The 18,445-nt window shown below is 48.3% G+C and overlaps 1 protein-coding gene across 1 annotated transcript; it reads right to left on the reverse strand.

Annotated features, from left to right (window-relative positions):
- Positions 1-2,836: 2,836 nt before the first annotated feature.
- On the reverse strand, positions 2,837-12,419 carry C1QTNF2 (C1q and TNF related 2). The gene is made up of 3 exons (XM_030504205.1): positions 12,338-12,419; positions 5,707-5,955; positions 2,837-4,423 (listed from the first exon to the last, which is right to left on the reverse strand). The coding sequence occupies exons 2-3, from the start codon at positions 5,945-5,947 to the stop codon at positions 3,810-3,812; spliced, it is 855 nt and encodes a 284-aa protein (XP_030360065.1). The 5' UTR covers positions 5,948-5,955; positions 12,338-12,419; the 3' UTR covers positions 2,837-3,809.
- Between the last annotated feature and the right edge of the window lie 6,026 nt (positions 12,420-18,445).

An 18,445-nucleotide genomic window follows, 5' to 3' on the forward strand; every position in this document is an offset into this window, starting at 1 on the left:
GGGACATGGTGCTACTTAGTAAGGCAGCACAGCTTCTAGCTGTGCCATTACATCATTGCTTTCCAGACATTCTGTATACACCAAGTCAATGGTTAATGTTAATTTTCCATAGTGAAATATCTTTGTTTTTTCATTTTCATTGCTAGCATTGAAGTGCATGGTTGAAAACCTCCCAAACCTTTGAGGTCCTTTTGCGCAGACTAGCCCTGAAGGGATGGAAAAAGGCTTTGGGAGGCTGAGTTAAGGAGTCAGAAGCTCACAACAGAAGCAGGAGGAGTTGTCTTTGGGCTCATCCAGCGCTGAGCGCTTCCCACCCTCCAGATGTTTGTGCAGAGTGCTCAGGCAGTATGAAATCAGAGTTGTGCCTGAGCTGGAAGTGCAGTGCTGCAAGGAAGTGGGCGTGGATGTGGGATGGAGAAGGCTCTGTGGGAGTGGAGACAAGCTCCTGTGGTAGAGAAACCCTCCTCTGCTTTAGAGGGGATGTGAGCAAGAGAGTGTGTTCATAGCCAGGTCCATCCTGGTCTCTGAGCCACCAGCTGAGCCTTTTCTCTGTTTCTAACTGAACACCAGAGGTGGGTGCTCCTGCCTTGCCTTGCCTCCCTGCCCTGCCATGTTGCATGTCCCGGAGAGAGTCTTTTGTACCAAAACATGGTGCAAAGGGCAGCTCTGACAGTTGTGGCAAGGGGGGATGCTGTGGCATAAGGTCAGGCAGATGTGGATGGTGTCCTGTTCAGCCAGGATGCTCCTCCTGCCTTCCTGGTGGCATCTGCCCATGTACTTGCCCAGCTACCACTGTTCCCAGCTGTTTTCCCACTGCGCCAGAGGTGCAGGCAGCTGCCTGGGCTGAGGCGAGCAGCCAGTGTGGGAGCAGTGCTCTCTTGAGGCACAGCTTGGCTGCGAATACCACAGCTCATTACTTGGTGAGTTTCCAGAAATTTATGTTTCTGGAATAAAGATACTTTATGTAAATCTTGGTTTCAGTTGAAAAAACCAACTAAGTAACTGCTTGGCCGGGGGATAATGGCAGCACAAACCAGAATGCAGCCTGAAGATGCAGAGGCAAGCCAGAATGTGGTGGTGTAAAATTCTCCAAAGTCTGAGCCAGTCATTTTGAGTTTTATGTCCAGTTCCCCCCACTTAAGTACTTTAATGATTGGCCACGTAGTGACCCAGGCACATTGCAGCTAGCCAGCTGCCCTTCCCTCCCTTCTCTCTGGGTGAGGCAGGATGAGGGGAGCCCTCCGCTGCTTGAGATGAATCTTCTTGCAGGATTGGGCTGAGTGAAGACATTTTGTTCAGCATTCAAGTTGCTCTTACAGCATTGTAAGATAAAATTCATCCTTTTCAAGAGGAGCCTGTGCAAGAACGCACATGTATCATCAAATGTTCATGCCTCTTTCACAGAAATACTTCTGATGTATCTTTAAATGTGCTCAGCCCCATGGGAGATTAAACAATCTGGAGAAGCTGTTCCACTCCCTCTGGCCTGCTGTGTTTTATTAGTTTGGGTTTCCATTGCTTGGAGGCAGCAGGTGCCTGGGGCTGGAGTTTGAGCTGTGCAGCACACAGAGCAGCACTGTGACCCCGGGGGGTGGCTGGGGCAGTTCCCGGGGGGACAGGAGGAGGCTGGAGCCTGTGCCGCTCCTGTGGAAGGGCCTGGCATCCCAGACTGAAAGCAAGTGCTATGGCACTGAGCTCCCAGCGGGGAGCTGTGGTTCTTTATAACTTGCGTTTTGATATACCAGACTTAAAAGACTCATTTATGGGTTTTCCTTTTCACTAGAATAAAAAGGACACTGCCAGACAGTTAATGTCGCTTGTTTCTCATCTGAGGAAACCAGCTTGCGTCCTTCTGAGAGGGCTGTCACGGGGAGGAAAAGGCTCCCTGCTGGGGCTTTCCCTGCAGATAAGGGAAGACTGAAGGGCTGAGCTGATCTAATTGCTCACTGCTGCTTCTCCTCCACCCTCCTCTTCTCAGCCTTATCCCCTGTGGTCCTCTCCCAGCTCTGGTATCTGCCTGGTGCCAAGGGGGCTCAGCTCAAAATCAGTGGAGAACTAACTTCAATACAAATAAAACCCAAACAGTAATAATAAAAACCACCCCTACTTCTCCCCCAAAATACTCACTTTAGGGAATGTGTAATGCACTGAATGAAGGAGGAAGAACAGGGAGAGAAGCAAGGTTTCTGTATTTTGGCAGCAGTGAGCTGTGAGCACTACTGGATTAATTACAGCTGTGCTGTGTAATTTTCCCTTCGGGTGCAGCACAGCGGGGTGGTGCTGTAAAGAGGCAACATCCTCCCCTGTGTCCCACCACCTCCCTTGAGCTGTCCCTAACAGGTACAGCTGCTGGGGGACCTGTGTTTGGGCAGAGACCTGTGTGCACCTCAGCCCAGCCAAAAGGTGGGCATTTCCCTCACTGGACTGCCAGGGTGGGAGTGAGGGGCTTGGCATGAAAGAGAAATACAGTTGTTGAACTGCTGCTGCCTTTGGGAGGCTGCCTGGAGATGCAGCCCAGGACACACGAAATGAGAGCACTTTGGAAAGAGAAATAAATTATCTGAGCTACCACTGTCAAGGAAAGGACATCTGCCACCTGGGTTAGCAGCTTTAGGGGAATGCACAGATCTTATTCTTCCACCTTGTTGGTTTCTGGTACAGAGAGTAGAAAACCTTGTGCATTCCCCAGCTTGCTGGGCTGGAGCGGGGAGCACTCCTGTTGCTCTAGCCCCTACAAAATCATCCCTAAACCAAATTGTGTCTGTGGAATCTGTAACACAGTCTTGAAATACCTTCTGGGAAGCCACTTTAATAAACATCAAGACTATTCCAGCGATACTTTTGTTCAGCTTTATTTTGTAAAATGTACTCAAAGATTTTTGTAAGGTACAACACAGTTAATGTAACTACAGTTACTGTAGTCCACAAAAATCATGCAGATATCTTGACTTGTAAAAGTAGGATTGATCTGTAGAGTCCATCCTCCACTGTGGCTCAGAAGCCCACAGGTAGTTGACTTGCACAGTCCAGTTTAGACTCTGATTGCGGCTTATCAAAGCCTGTCTGAAACCAGACACAGGACTCCAGTGCTGGTACATGGAGGCTGAAATCTGAGAAACACCAGTGATGCTCAATGCAGCAGGTTGTGTCTTAGGAGGAATCTTACCTTTAACCTTAAAAATGAGAGCTCTTTTGTGTCATTTCCTATTTAGACCAGATGCCTTTGCTTATCAGTGCTGCTTTGATGAGGCTGAGAGCTACTCTTACTTTTATAACTCTAGCTGATCACTTCCTGACTCTTAAGTAGCTGGTAAAGTGTAACTCTGTATTAAGAAGGTTTATTACTATTATAGGGTGTAGGGGGAGGAGGTGCACTGATACAGACTCTTAGCATCAGTGGCACTTCTGAGCTCAGCTTTCAGGAAATGGTTGTTGGTTTCCAGGCTTTATAACAATAATACAATAAAGCATTCTGCACCAGTATGTGACTTACATGTCCATGGCATGACTGAGTAACCAGCTGCAGGACTCCAGTGCTGGTACATGGAGGCTGAAATCTCAGAATACACACTGGGTGGCTTTGAGATTGAGAGATTCATGAAGCTGCTGAAAGGTGAGTCCTGCTGGTCCTGGTACCCTGCAGACCAGTTGATGACATCAAGTAATTATCTGAATAGCCAATACAGGCTGTTAGCGCCAGAAATGTGGAATCGTATGATAATACCACATATGTCCATGTACAGGCTACACTTTGCTGGACTGAGGTCTTGTGCATTTCCTGTTTTTTTCCCACAAGTTAGTTTCTCATCCTATATTTCATTGAGATAATCTTGATCAGGATATATCAGGAAGCCCGTAAATAAGCTGTCTGTCCAGTAGGGATCATAAAAGAGCCCATTTTGTTCTGAGTAAAATATTTGCAGCCATACCTCATCCTCCTGTTTCAGAGAAAGGATGGTTGATCCGGAGGCAACGTCATGGTTCCCAGTGTTGGCATCAAAAGTCTTGATCCGGTACTGCCCGTTGTGGACCAAGCCAATGGCCAAATGTTTGTTGGCCAAAGTGATATCATAAGTGAAGTAGTAAATACCTGGAATGCTGCATACAAATTTCCCACTGGAAGCATTGTAATGTCCTCCCTCGTTCATCAGGATCCTGTCAAATTTGATGGGCAGCCTTTCCCTTGGGTAGCTCTTTGAGACTGCCACGGAGAAGGCAGACTTGGCTTTGTTGGCATTACAAGTGCAGGGTCCTGGCAGCCCAGTCTCGCCCTTGTTCCCTTTGGGCCCTTTTTTCCCTGGGGCCCCATTTTTTCCAGGGTTACCCTTTAAACCTTTGGGCCCTCGTGGGCCTGCCTTGCCAATAGCTCCTGCTTTCCCCTTTGGGCCTGGCTTGCCGGGGTTTCCTGTTCTGCCTTGTGGACCTAGAAGATAAATAGCCTTGTAAATCTTTCAGTGAAAGAGTCGATATGGCAAGTAGAAAGGGGTTGTGTCATTCCAACAGTATATTTTCATTTAGGAGGAAAACCTTGCTGGTGAGAATCCCAGTGAAATACCACCTGGGAGGCATCTGTCAGGATTGTTTGGTAGGTAGTTGGCATGATAACAATGGGACTCGTGAGCAGGACAGCCTGTCCTTTTTAGGGACCAAAAGGCTGTTTCAATTATCTGGCTCACTTGGGAAAAGGGAGTAATCAATTTTAGAGCTAGCCAAGAACAAGCTTCAAATGTTTGGGTTTTTCAGGAATGGGACAGGTTTGCGAAGCTTTTTGGAACCCAGCTTTGAGCAGATGGAATACTTTCATCTTCTGTCTCTTATTTATTTATTTTCTTACATTTAACATTAATCTGATGTTTATAAAAAAATAAAACATCTAAGTGTAGTAAAAAGCCCAGCATATCTGGGGGATGAACCAGAAGACATGCAGTGCAGGGACTACCTTGAGATGGGAAGCGAGTTGTGCTGTCACAGTGATGCTGAAACTGCTGATTGTGGTGGGATCTGATATAAGACAAATTCACAGGGATTTATACCCTGTCTCTTGAGCTGCTGCTGCAGAAAGATGAGAGTTAAATGCAGCTGTAGGTGGAAACCTGTTCTCCAGATTCCCTGTTTTGGGGGTGGGAGAAGAGAATAAGATGCAGCTTTGGCATGCTGATGCTATGCTGAATCAGGAGTGCACTCTAGTGTGGCAATGGGAAAACACTGTGTTCTCACCGCAGCTGGTCCTGATGCTTGCTGACTGTAAGGCTGGATTTAAAAGGTCGTTGGATTAAATAAGGGTTGTTGTTTGCTTTGATTTAGATTCAGCATGGTCAGAGCAGTGCCTGTCACCCAGCTAGAGTGCTCTGGGCAGCAAGTGCTTGATTTTTTTCACCTGACTTTGTTCTGCTTGAGAGCAGGAGTCAGAGACCACCACTTTGTCTTGTCTAGTGAGCATATATCAGAACAGGGAAAATGTCACTTCATAACAAAATGAAGCCAATAGGAGTTGCATACAGCATTAAAATGCTATCAGCAAATAATGTGAGCTGACAAGTGTGAGATATTGGAGAGCAGAGAGTGGAAATGTCTAGAAGTTTCCAATGAGATCTTGTCTGTCCTGGGGCTCAGATTTGGGGTCACAGGTTGCTATTAACCAGGCTGTTGCACTATTGTGTTAACTAACACTAACCCTTGTGCTGTTAAGAAGTGCTTTTCTCTTACCTTCATCCCCGTGCTCGCCTTTATCCCCATCCTTGCCGTCCTTGCCATCTTTGCCTGGGAATCCCATCCTGCCAACTGTCCCTGGAGCCCCGGGTGCACCAGGGGGGCCGGGTGGCCCAGGGGGTCCAGGCAGGCTGCATGCCAGCTGGGTACCTTCCTGCAGAGCTCCCTTGGCAAAGCCCCCCAGGATGTGGCTCGCCACACAGGGCACAGTCCACAGGAGGAGCACAGCGGAGATCATGGTGCAGCCTGTAAAAAGGAGATGGGATGTGGCTGTTGTGGGTGGTAGCCAGCACATGTGGGTACGGAGGTGTCCCCTCCACCAGGACTTGCATGAACCCAGGAGATAACTGGGGTGTTTTTGGCAGGGTGCTGGAGCTGTTTGATTTGGTGACATGAATTCAAGGACTTGGCCCATGGAGTTTTCTAGGTCTGACCAATATTTTTTTCAGCCTTGCTCTTCTCTGTGTCCATATCTGTGGCCATTCCTTGTTTTGGTTTGTTCCCTGGGCCTCCTTTCCCCCCAAACACAAGTAGCGGTTGCAGAGGGGTGCAGAAAGCAGCTGCTTGGGACTAGTGGAGTGGAAGAGGAGAAAGGGTTTTGGTGTAAACCTCCTCAGTGAGACCTGCTCTGCAGCTGGGGTTTCTTATCAAGCACAAAACCCATAGCATGATGCAGGCCTGAATTTATGCCCCATCCCTGGCAGTGTTCAAGTCCAGGTTGGATGGGGCTTAGAACGATCTGCTTTAGTGGAAGGTGTCCCTGCCTGTGGCAGGGGGTTGGAACTGGATGAGCTTTAAGGTCCCTTTCAACCGAAACTGTTCTATGATTAAGAAGACAGGCTTATGGAGGCTTTGGGCCAAGGCAGTCCTTACTGTATTTTGCCTGGCAGTGCACACTGAGCCTCTTATCTAGTTCTGTTCTTCATCACAGCTCATCTGCACAGTACTGCACAACCTGAGCTGAACCATCCACCAAGTCTGGCTTTGTTCTGGGGTGCAGCTGCCCCTGCAGCTGTGACTGGCCCCATCAGTGAGTTTTCAACCTTTCACTGTGCTGCGCTGCCTCTCTGGGCAGGGGGGCAGTAGCTCCATCTGTTTGTTACTACCATTCATCTTGGAAAGATAGGTAACTGTTAAAACCCTGGCCAATGCTGGTCTCCTGCCTCTGCAAAGTGAGCCACTGCTTGAAGTATAGCAAATGCCAAGGGCTTTTTTGGAGCCTTCATGCACAGTGGGAGGCTGAGCCTCCTGGGCTTGTCTCACTCCACTCCTGCATAGGGAGATAGTGATAGAAAATAATTTCTGGAATAAAGCTATTCCCGTGAACAGGCTAATGATACAGAGCAGATATTATACAGTAAAATAACCCTCTGGATGTCTGAGCATGGAGCTGTTTGCAAATAGCTATGCTCCATGTGCATCTCCTGAGTATCTTCACTGCATCTTGAAATATTGCTCAGATGCATCAGCAGCTGAGAGAAGATGCCCAAAATCAGGCTGATTGATGAGAGCCCATCTTTGTGCACGACCCACCTGAGACTCTGGATATTAGAAGCATTCAAAATAGAATTAGAGTTCTGCACATGGCTACAGATATAGTAAAAAAAGAGACTTTCCCCTATACAGTATCAGTTTCTGACTACCCATGGGTAAAGGTGCTCCTGCCATCCCCTCCCCAGAACAGAAGGCCTCCCCATGCCTGGGCTGAGGATTTTCTCCTCCCTTTGCTTTGCTGGTGAGGGAGGTTATGGCCACAGTCACCAGCTCCCCAGGCCCGGTGCTCCCTGATGCGTACTGACCATGTGCTGATGGAGTCAGGCTCTCCTCCAGCTGTATGAATACGGAAACAAGCTGGTGGGGTGATGCAAGGCATCCCCTGGCCCAATTTCTTTCTTTCAGCTTCTGTAGCTGGAGTATCCCTTGGAGAAATGAGACACGAAGCCTAAAACTGTCCCACACAAATCTGTGGCTGGTTCACTGTTTGCATGATAGCTTTCTGATTAGGAGAGATCAAGCTAAAGCCAAAGGATTTTCTTCTTTTTTAAATGGAATTAGCCATGTATCACTTTGATATAACTCCTACCCTAGGGCTAAGAGGTGTACACTCTGATGGAAAAGAGTGCTATGCATTTTAGTTTTTTCCCTTATTACACCTACGTCTGATGGTAGGGGTTTAAATATTTTACAAGAATCATGAGTTTGCATGGGCTTTCTTGTCCTGTACAATCCTAGAATGATTTGGGTAGGAAGGGACATCCTGAAGTCCTGCTAATGAAATACAGAATAGAAGTGATGATTGAAAGGCAAGAAAACTGCCTTTCACATATTTCTTCAAGCTTTGGTGCTGAAGTAAATTTGGAGTTAAACAGAAGATGAGCTGGGATATCCCTGCCTTTCAGCCTGTTGGTGGTCTTTTGGTCAGGAAGGGTCCTGCTTGGCATTGTGTCAAACATTGGGAGGCTTTAGCATCTTCCCAGCAGTGTTATGTTTAACTCCAGCACTGGAAATAAGACGCTTAAAGTATTGTATAAATTTCATGTTGGTCTTAGTGCTCTCATCCTGGTATTGGCTGCTGAAGGGGTTGGAAATGCATATTACATGTTCCACATCCAGTGAGCAGTGTGCTACATACTAATGCTGAGTGTGAGCCTTCAGTTCTGCGATACGTATAATTAAGAACATGCAGAGGAGTGGGAAATGCAGAACAGATCTCCAGGCTGGATTTGGCTCTTAAGCCATTTTGTTCTTCAGTGCTCTTTTGCTTTCCTTATCCCTAAGTTTACTTGCTGCTGGTGAAAGGTGTCAGTTTAATGGCCTTGTGAGAGAGAAATCACCAGCCAGTATTACTGTGGACAGTTGAAAAAAGGCTTCTCAGTTCATGGGAAGGGAAACAAAATGTTAAAATGCCTGAGGATTGGGGAGGTCCCAAGGAAAGCTGCATCCCTGCTTCCCAGTAACCACCTCAAATGGGGCGGAAGTGAGAGGCGTCTGGAGGTGGATGACGCTAGTAAGTTGTGGCAAGGAAAAATGTCATTGTGGAGTGTAACCTGGAAAAAAGCTGGGACTGCTTCATGTAGAGAAAGAACATGCAAGAGGGAGCACACGGCAGGAGGGCAGCTCCTTCTCTTAATGCTTCTTACCATAAGTACTTCTTCTACCTACAGACAACCCAGCTAATTGACCTGATGAGATAAAAGAGGCAAACACAAAATGCCCCGAGGCTGGGAAGTTAGTAGCATGTGTACTTGGATAGGTGGGGAATATTGGACTACCTGGAGCCATGCTCTGACACAGCTCCTGAGTCCATGTTAATTAACGGCTCCACAAGAACATTTCATCCCACATCACAGCAGTGCGTGGGATGCAAAGCACAGTCACATTCACAAGAGGAGCTATAAATAACCTCTTAAAGAAATCTCTTTGAAAGAAAACAAACCTCATGCTGTTCCACCTTAAAAGGAAAATTGCTCCGCGATGTAGAACGACTGATGAGCTCCAAAAAGCAAATTGGAAACAGATCAGCATCTTTCCTCTTGGCAGCATGGGCGGCAGGCCTGGCACTGGAGGCTATGCAGCGTGCTTTCAGCTGAGGTCTTACTTTTCTAATGACAATTAATGTCTTTGTTTGTTAATAGTGCTTTGGAGACTTTTTGGGCAGAACTGATGCCTGTTGTGCGGGAGTGTGCACTGTGCCCAGCGGGTTACGAGCACTGACTGGTGGTGGAGGCGAGGAGAGCAGACCCTGCATTGTCTGATTGAGCACAGGGACTGGGAGATGGCTGTAGGAAAGGGACCTGCTGCTGAAATGCAAGCGTTCAGCTTCTCAGCATGGGGGCAGAGCACACTGGTACTGGGCACAGATTTCAATGTGGTAAAAAAGGCTAGATCAGCTTCACTTAAACTCTAGCTTTGGTGTCTGTAGCATAGGCATGGCTGGACAGGCCTTAGGGCTGCTGGGCTACAGCTTCTCCCAAGCAGAGCCTGCAAGCAGCACTAGGATTTGCTTGAGGTTAACAAGTGCATTTGTGCTGAGCTTGGGCCTTCATGTGTGACGTGCCTCTCCCTCAGTGAGATCAGATCTCAATGCTTTTCTTCCCAGTATTTAAAAATATCTATTGAGTCACTCTGAAACTATGTCTTCTGAAATACTTAGCAGCAATGGTGCTTTCTAGGTTGCTCTGAAGAAGACCCAGCCCTTGGGCTCAGGAGATGGTGCAACTCGTAGTGGGCACGTGATGGACACGGCAGCAGTAAGTTGCTCTGAGGGTCTTGAAGGAAAGACCCTTTGAGCTCCCAGTTACTAGGTAGGGTCTGGCTGAGACCTCATGTTCTGATCATAGTTGATCAGGCCTCCATCCAGAGAAAGAGGAGAGAGGCTCCAAAATGTGCTGCAAATGTCTGGGCTCAGAAGTGGAAGGATGAGGCAGACAGATGGAATGACAGGTGTCCATCAGCAGGGTTTGAGAGACAAGGTTTACCTGTGTTCTTTAGCTGAATCAATGGGAATTGTGCCATGGGTCCAAGGCATCCCCTGGGATGATTACAGTTTGTGCTGTGGATCCCACTGGGCAATTTTGGGGGATAGTTGTCAGGAAGGGGATGATTTTGGAAAATGTTCACTGAATCTTAGAGCTAGAACACACCTTTATAGAAAATACCTCAGGGCCAATAACGCAATAAAGACAGAGTGTCTCTGGTTTGCAAGTGTGGTACATGCAGCGCTGGGTGTTTACTGGCTTCTCTTTTCCTAACAAGCCATGTGTTTAGGGGCCTTCACTATAATTACATAACAAAATGTAATGAACAACTCTGTCTGAAATGGGATGTTCCCATGGCCTTTAGGTGACACTTTCTGTTTCAGGATGTTTTGTTATCATCACTTGTTACCTCAGTGGATCCTTCTCTTTGGGCTGCAGCTCAGGCCTTGGCAGAGGCTGCCCCTTGTCCGGCTCTGCCTGCTGCTGGGGCTCAGCTTTCCTCAGGATCAAGAAATGCCAGGAGCAGTGGCTGCCTGCCTCCCGGGTGCCCAAACCAGCCTGGGTAAAGCAGACACTTGTACGCTCAGCAGGATTTGAACCTGACCCCTCCATTCTGAAACCTGAGCATCCCATGAGCTTCTGTAGCACTAATGCACTTTTGTGGAGCACCTGCGCAGGGGGACTGCAGAGCCATGCTCTCTAATAGCTTTTCTGTGCGTAGTGCTTGTCACCAGAGCTACAGTGCATCACTGTGTCACCAGAGAGCCTACATCCTCACAAGCTGTGTCCCCACAGAGCTCCCTACAGCCCCCAATCCTGACCTGCAGCTCCTGTTTCTCATGGCCACTACAGCCTGGGGCATGCTTGCTGCTGCTGGGGGGCCTCACAGGCAGGAACTTGCGGGGCCACATCTGTTGCCATGTCTCCCCTATGGCTTTGGCTACCAGGACATCCCTGCTCCACATGGCTCCTGCAAGCCTTGGTGCAACCACCCTCATCCCAGCCCTGCTGCAGGTGAGCTTCCTGAGGCACTTCACAGTGAAGAAGCCAGGACAATTCTATAGATGTGTATGCATTAAAAAGGTGTGTCTGTAAGTAAAATTTTTGCCTATAAGAATGAGATGAAGGTGCAAAGGATCAGTTGTACTTTCTGGTGCTTACGGGACAGCTGGTCTGAAGTGCCATGAGAGGGAATGTCCCTGAGGGTTTGCCGGACGTGGGCAGGTTTGGTGACATGTGCAGTGGTTGGATAGTGATTTTTGTCCAGGGAGGCCACTGTGCCATGCAGTGGTGGTGTGTGCCTGCCCATGTGGAGGAAAAGTGCAGCAGGGAAGAGAAGAGGAGACATTTTGAGGGGACTGCTGTGCAGAGGGGTGGAGGAGGATGGTGGTCTGATAGCCTGAGAGGGGACCCAGCAGTGAACAAATGACTGTGACCTTTTACTCTGTTTCCTTTCAGTACTCTTAAGGAGACTTAAACAGAACAACCATCTTCCTACTTCACAATTTCCCAGCATACCTCAAGGTGTCCTAATTAGTCTTCAAAATAATCATTATACCTGTGAGCCTAATTCTCAGCTCTGGCGGTTGCCCTGCAGTGTCCCTGAGGTAGAAGCACAAGAGCTCTTGGCCACATGGGGCTGATGTAGATGGAATGAGGTGTGCTGCTGGTTACAGCAGCTGAAATGAATGTATTTAATTTCTGATATAAGTCAGTGAAGTAGTTACACCAGATACAAGTTTGATCTGTTATCTGCTATTGCACAAAGCAATGCCAAAGGAGATAAAGGAGAGTGATGCATCTTCTGTGCCTGAACCTGCATCACTATCTCAGCTTTAGGCATCTGGGGCTGCCTGTGCAAACCTCTTCCAGCCCTGAGCTAAACCCCTGTTACAGAACCTGCTGACTGGAGCCAGAGCAAAGGGAGAGGCTGTGGTTTTGGCTGTATGAGGTGGGTGCTCCCAGCAAAAGCCTGAGGAATGTTTCCTTCCTCGAGTACTTCTATAAGTGGCGACTGTTGCCATTATGGATTCCTGTGCAGGCGTTGCAAACCTGCGTGCTCAATGATTTAAACCTTATTTGGTCAGTTTTCGAAGTTAAGGTTAAGAGGAGGGGGGGAAGAAAAGAAAAGGCAAAGTGAATCTACTCACCACAACCGATCTTTTCAGTGAGATCTTGACAGGCGCTGGAAACCACTCGGCTTTAAGCAGCTGTTTTGCTGCAGAGCCCGAGCCCTGTCCGGCCGCAGCAGCGTCCTTCGAGGGGTCTGCGGTACCGACCTCGGTCTGTGATTTTTAAGGTTTTACTCCTTTCTGTGCGGGTCGCTGGCTGCCTGCAGCAGCGCCAGGTTTTGGCTCAACGTTGCCAAAGGCATATTTTGATTATTGTGTAATGGGTCTGCGCCTCTTCCTCTGTCACGTGGCATGGGGAGAAAGCTTTACGCACATATGGCTGGAAAGCTCTTGATGCTTGGGGAGCTTTTCCCTTTCTCTCTCTCCTTGTGTGAAAGGCTCAGGAGTTCCCTGGATTATTTCTGACTGATTCTGTCCCTCTTTGCGGTAGCTGCTGCCCGCACAAACAGCATTCATAAAGGGATGGGAAATGCACATCAAACTAGGGAAAAACTTTGATGCTTGATCCTGGAGCATTAGCAAGGGAAGGAAACCTTGTCCTAAGGGTGGAAACTCGCTTCTGAAACAATTTAGACAAACAGGTAACGGCCGATTAGTCCAGGCTTGAATTAAAGGAGGTTGTGAAGCAGCAGCTTTGTGAATTCGGAGAGGAAAGTCCCTCAGCACTGCTACAGGTGGATGTGCGAGGCAGAACATGGAGACACTGCCATAGGGATGGCAAGGCAGGAATGCTTCTGTCTTTGGAAAAGGTTGGAATTTTGTTTTAAGCTTGCAATGTAATTACAAATCCCCTAGCAGTTGCTTAAGGTAAGGCAGTAAAACCAGAAGCAGTGGCTGAAGTCAGACTTCAGCTTTAGCTCTGCCAACACGCAAGTATTGAGTCGCAGTAAATACCTGTCCCTTCTTGTTTTTCTGCTGCAGCAAGTCATGATGTTGATGCCCTGGCTTTATACTAGCCCATTAAACCCAGAATTTGGGTTTAAATGGTTTTAAAAGGTTTTCCTTTCAACTCTCAAAATTGATGGTGCTTCCCTCCCTGGGGAGGTGCAGAGAGACAAACTGGGGGTGAAGAGTTTCCTGACCCCATCTCCCCTGCCCACCCCTTCCCTCCCTCCCAGTTTGCAGGTTGCTCTGTGATGCTGCTGGGGTTGGTATGGATCAGACTGGTCTTTTTAAGTGGCTGATGGGGAGAGCCTGGGCAGGAGCTGTGAGATGACTCAGAGGTGCAGCCTGGCCCGATGGGTGCCTGGGCTGGCAGTGTGGGAGGTGATGGGGGACCTGTCACCCTGCTGGGAGGGCAGCCATGGCCCTGGGGCCATCATCACCCACACAGAGCAGGGCGCTGGTGCTCCCGGCCGCAGCCTGTGAGTGCTGGTTTTGGGTGTGTGGATCCTGCTCTGCCCCGGCCAGGATCCTGTGCAGGACTTGGGACAGGCGTGTGCTCGGTGGCAGTGCTCCAGATCCTGCCCTGCTGCTCTCCAGCCAGGGAGTATTTTCTGCTCAGTGCAGATTATCAGCTGGCTGGGAGAACGCAGGAAGTATCACTCCTTACTCTGCCAGAATTCATCCTTATCAGAGTTGTTGTGGGGTTTTTTAAGCTTTTGCCTGCACTTGCTGTCAGAATACGGTGGGAATGGATATAATGTGAAAATGAAGCATGCATACAGCCTGTTTGTGAGTTGTCATCAGTTCAGCTGCTCCTGGGAGGGGTGGGAATGTTTGCCCAAGGAAGAATGGGGCTGTTTTTGTGCTGTGCCAATATTCCCACGGACCCAGTGCTCCAGCCCCCAGCAGTGTTCCCTGCCATTGAACAACCCCGGCACTGGGGTGAGCACTGGTGGGGACACCCCAGACATGGGCTCTGGGAGCTGCTCTCCCCTGGAGCAGCTCTGGTGATCAGTCAGATATGAATTCTCACTCTTTGCTTGTTTCTATAAGGTTTGTAGGAAGCCGGTTCTCTTGGAGAGCCTCTTCCACTGGCTTGTGAGGCTGGAGTCAGCCAAAAGGCTCAAGGCATTGCATGTGCACAGGTTCTGCCTCATGTTTCTTGTGAAACCAGATAAGAACTTCCTGTGAGCTTTGCTGGAGTGCCAGTTGGGTTGCCCTGGGAAGCCACAGAGGTTTCCTGGGATGCTTGAGGAGAAAAAGCTCTTACTCTTCTCCTGAACCTGCCCCATGGCAGCTGTGCTGGGGCACTGAGCTTTGGGATGGGTGTGAAACGGGCCAGGGATGAAATGATGCCTGAAAATACAGCAGTCCTGCTGGGCACTTCAAGGTGTGCCTGGGGAATTCGTGGTTACTGGTGATTTTGTGCCCAGATCTGCAGCTTGTTGAAGGCAGCAAGAGCCTGACCTAGTTCAGCGGTGTGGGGAGAGACAGCGCTGGGAAGCTCCTGCCAGGCAGATGGAAAATATGTCTGTGCTGCAGTGCTGCGTCGAGCTCACCCGGGGTCCCAGACAGCTCTGCTGCAGAACATGCTTGGCAGCACACTGTGTTAAACAAACTGCCCGTCCACAATGAAACAGAGCAGCCTTGAGACTCCGTTCTCAGTTCATTTTGTTTCAGATAGACAGGGAAACATAACAAGGGAAAGTGTCCCTTCTGTGCTTCTTTTTGGCAATAGTCTCCCTGCCGTGACTAACATGGTTTTTATCGCTGAGCATGGAGAATGCGGCTCGATGCAGTGCAGGAGCTGGCTCGGTCTGATCCCGCCTTGGCAGACCCCAATGTGTCAGGCGGGGTGATGGGTCCCCACTGCTGGGGCCTGTTGTGGTGCTCCCTCCTCAGCAGTGAAGCCATCCTGCCCGTGTTGCCCCTCGTTGCCCCCACACCAGCCTCAGAGGTGCTGCCTCGCCTGGGCTGGACCAAGGATCTTGTGCCCTTGCCCATGCCCCCGGCACAACACACTCTGGTTTGACATCCTTCAGATGAAGCTTGTTGCTCACGTGGCAAGGGTAAGGTGCATCATCCAGCACCTACAGAGTAAAAAGCGTAATTTTAGCTGTGCTATCGCCTGAGCACATGCTTTGGGTGGGAAACGTGTGCCCAAAGGTGGGTGACCACATCCCAGCGGGGAAGGATCTTCCCTTGTTTGCTTTCTGAGTGTTGATGTGTTTCACCATTACAGATACTGACCTTGCAGCAATGACTGTAACCAAATAAAATGACTCAGCAAATGCCAAACTAGCTGCAGTTCACCCAGGGGCTGGAGACAGCCTGAAATAACAGCCTCCCCTTGCACTGGGCAATGGCAGTGAAGTGTCCCTCTCTTCAAAGATGAGTGTAGGTGCTTTGAGTGGGTTTTTTTGAGATCCTAATGGGAGGGGAAAAGCATTTTTCTGCCTGACAGACCTCCTGGCTTAGTGTGGAATGGTGATTTGAGTAATTTTTATTGCCCTGCCTAAAAGGAGTTTGAAGTCTGTGAGCAGTCTTCAGAGAGTGATTGTCCCTTTCCAAAAGCCCCCATAAAAATGAATCAAATCTCTGTTTAAACCTAAAGGATGCCCTTGAGACCATTAGCTCTGCTTAGGAACTACAGTCCTAACCCATTAAGATAAAAATAAATAGAGCTTATTTTAGGAAGAGGGAAGTGGGAACCAGCCCAAGCACCAGTGAGCCACAGCAGGCGCAGTGCAGATGTGTTAAGGTTGGGTTTTTCTTTTGTCTCATGCACCTTCTCATTCAAAGTGAAACTCAGCAATCTTTTTAATTTGCCACAATTGGCTCCTGCCTTAGTATCTAACAACATACTTGGACAAGAAAAGACTCTTCTGAAAATGCCATGTATTTCCCAAATACATATTAGTCTGTAGCAGCATCAGCAGCAATCCCAGTACCTGGGGACACGGGCAGCATTTGCCCAAGCCAGGACAGCCAGTGACAAATGCCACTTACCCATGTCACGGTACAGTGCCTCTGACCTTCAGGGCAAAGCAGCACCCCCCAGAGATGAATGAACAATTACTCATGTTGCATGCAAGCAGTGACAGTCTGTGCAGAACGTAATAGCTACAGCTAAAATCCCCTTTCCTGCTGCTGCTTCCCAAGCAGAGAATTTTGCTTTAGAGCTGGCTTTTCTGTTCTCAGAGAATTGGCAACTGAATAAAATTAAGTCTTTCAGCCATTCCTCAAGTATTGGGAAAATACGAGTGTATCAGCAGAATATACTGCAGGGCTGTGCTGCCTCCTGGGTGTTAAAACCCCCAGCGCTTTTGCTTCTGCACAACGCCCAGTGTAAGACTTGTCAAAGCATGAAGGGGCAGCCGAGCAAAGCCAGGAGCCAGCTGAAGGCACCATTTTCCCCCCTCAGCTTGGGTCTCATGCAGCCCAAAGGCTGATGGCATCACCCCTTCCCAATGAGGATGTGCAGAACCAGAAGCAATGTTCACATGAAGCAGCTTCTCCACCCGTGCTGCTCTAACAGCTGCCCTGCTAATAGGACACTACAATGGATGATGTCGACCCCAGGCCTTCTGCTCCAGCATCCGCTCCCCAATGCACTGGTAGCACACGTTGTAGCAGCTTGTGGATAAAAAGCAGCAATGGGTTAAAACTCTGCTGTGAGGTGGTGCTGGAGCTCTACTTCCAGCTTTATGTAAAAAATTGAGAACAAACGCATGTGCAAATGTGATAGGGCTGAAAATGCATCCGAAAACAAGTCCCACTCACAGGAGAGGTGATGGGAGATGACAGAGCAACGGGCTGAGGACTGCGCTTAGATCCACATGCCATGCAGATGAGTGGCTGGGTGGAGGCTGATTCTGAAATGCTCTGCAACTACTTTTAAGACTTTGTAGGCTGGAAATTCTGGGTTTGCAAACCTGTCCACTGAGCAAGGTTTTCTTAGGCACAGTGAATTTCCCCTCTGTTCCACTGAGGTCTGAATTGTGCTGGTATTTTGCAAGAAGCAAAAACTATCTCTGTCTACTGACCCTGATTGGGTCATCTAAGAGATGTGAACAAATCTCTTCCATGTAAAATAACTAGTTTAAGTTAGAATGATATTTCTGTCTATTTCTTTGTTACATCTGCCAAAAGAGGAGCGCTAACAGAGCAACAGGGAGTTGCCTGCATGTAGTTCAGGCCATGGCGTTTTGGCCTGTATGGCGTAACTCAGGTTATACCCAGAAGTGATAGAGAAAACTGCAGCTACTGGTTTGTAGTAGGCACTAGTGAGCACAGAAAATAGTCTCTTCTGCTGTTTCTTTATCCTAAAAGTTGAGCTCCATTTCATCCTTAATGAATTGCTATCATTCCTGCTTTTTTCTGATCCCTCAGCAGCCTAAACTAATTACACTCACACACAACAGTGCATCTCTAACTCACTCAGGAAAGCCATAAAGATCCAATTACAAATAAAGGTGGAGACAGTAAAAGAGCTACCTTCTGGCACGCCTCGGAAAGCAACGCAGACTGCTAAACTTTCCAACAAAAAATAAAAGAGAACATTTTAATCTGCATCTTTCAAAAATGCAAACGTCTACACATCAGCTGGCTGGCTCAGTCTGCAGCCTGAGCCTGCCTCCAACAACCAGAACTCAACAGGATGAAAAATGAGGCAATCGAAGCACTTGTTGAAAAGGGAGTTGAGAAAATAATGTCTGAGCTTTGCCAAGGGCAAGATTCAGAGAAAGCTGCTGGCTCTGTCTTGTACCACGATTTGAGGATTTGACTGGTCTGTGTTACCAGGCTAAGGTGTTTCCTCTCACCTCGCCTCCTTGTGCATGCGAAACCAGTTCTCACTTCAGCTACCTCTGCTAGGGTATGCTTGTTTTCACTGTATGTTCAGTTTTGTCCAAGCTAGCCTACAAACTTGCTTCAAATTCATTTTAGAAAGGAAAGAATTCTTCTTGTGCAATAGGGAATATGCAGTCATATTGCATGCCAAATTCGAGGGGAAGCAGATGGAGGAAAATTAATCCTCATGATCAGATCCACAGTGTTCTTTAACATTTAACCTTTATGATATAAATAGGACAACATGTTTTAAGCTTTATTTGTCCTTTAACTGTTGAGTCTGATCCAGACGAGATCTACTCTGCATCATTCACAAGCTCAAGGAACTGTATTTTCAATAAAATGCCACTAATTGCTTTTTCCCCCCGAGCTGCCTTTCTGCTTCTCCAG

Source organism: Strigops habroptila, chromosome 12 (assembly GCF_004027225.2).
Source record: "Strigops habroptila isolate Jane chromosome 12, bStrHab1.2.pri, whole genome shotgun sequence".
In the NCBI taxonomy this organism is placed as follows: Eukaryota; Metazoa; Chordata; class Aves; order Psittaciformes; family Psittacidae; genus Strigops; species Strigops habroptila.

Bases quoted from the DNA above. Each gene is read 5' to 3' on its own strand.
- C1QTNF2 (XM_030504205.1), bottom strand. From the start codon at position 5,947: ATGATCTCCGCTGTGCTCCTCCTGTGGACTGTGCCCTGTGTGGCGAGC. The intron at 4,424-5,706 runs GTAAGAGAAAAG...TTTATCTTCTAG, and splicing joins AGGCGAGCACGGGGATGAAG to GTCCACAAGGCAGAACAGGA.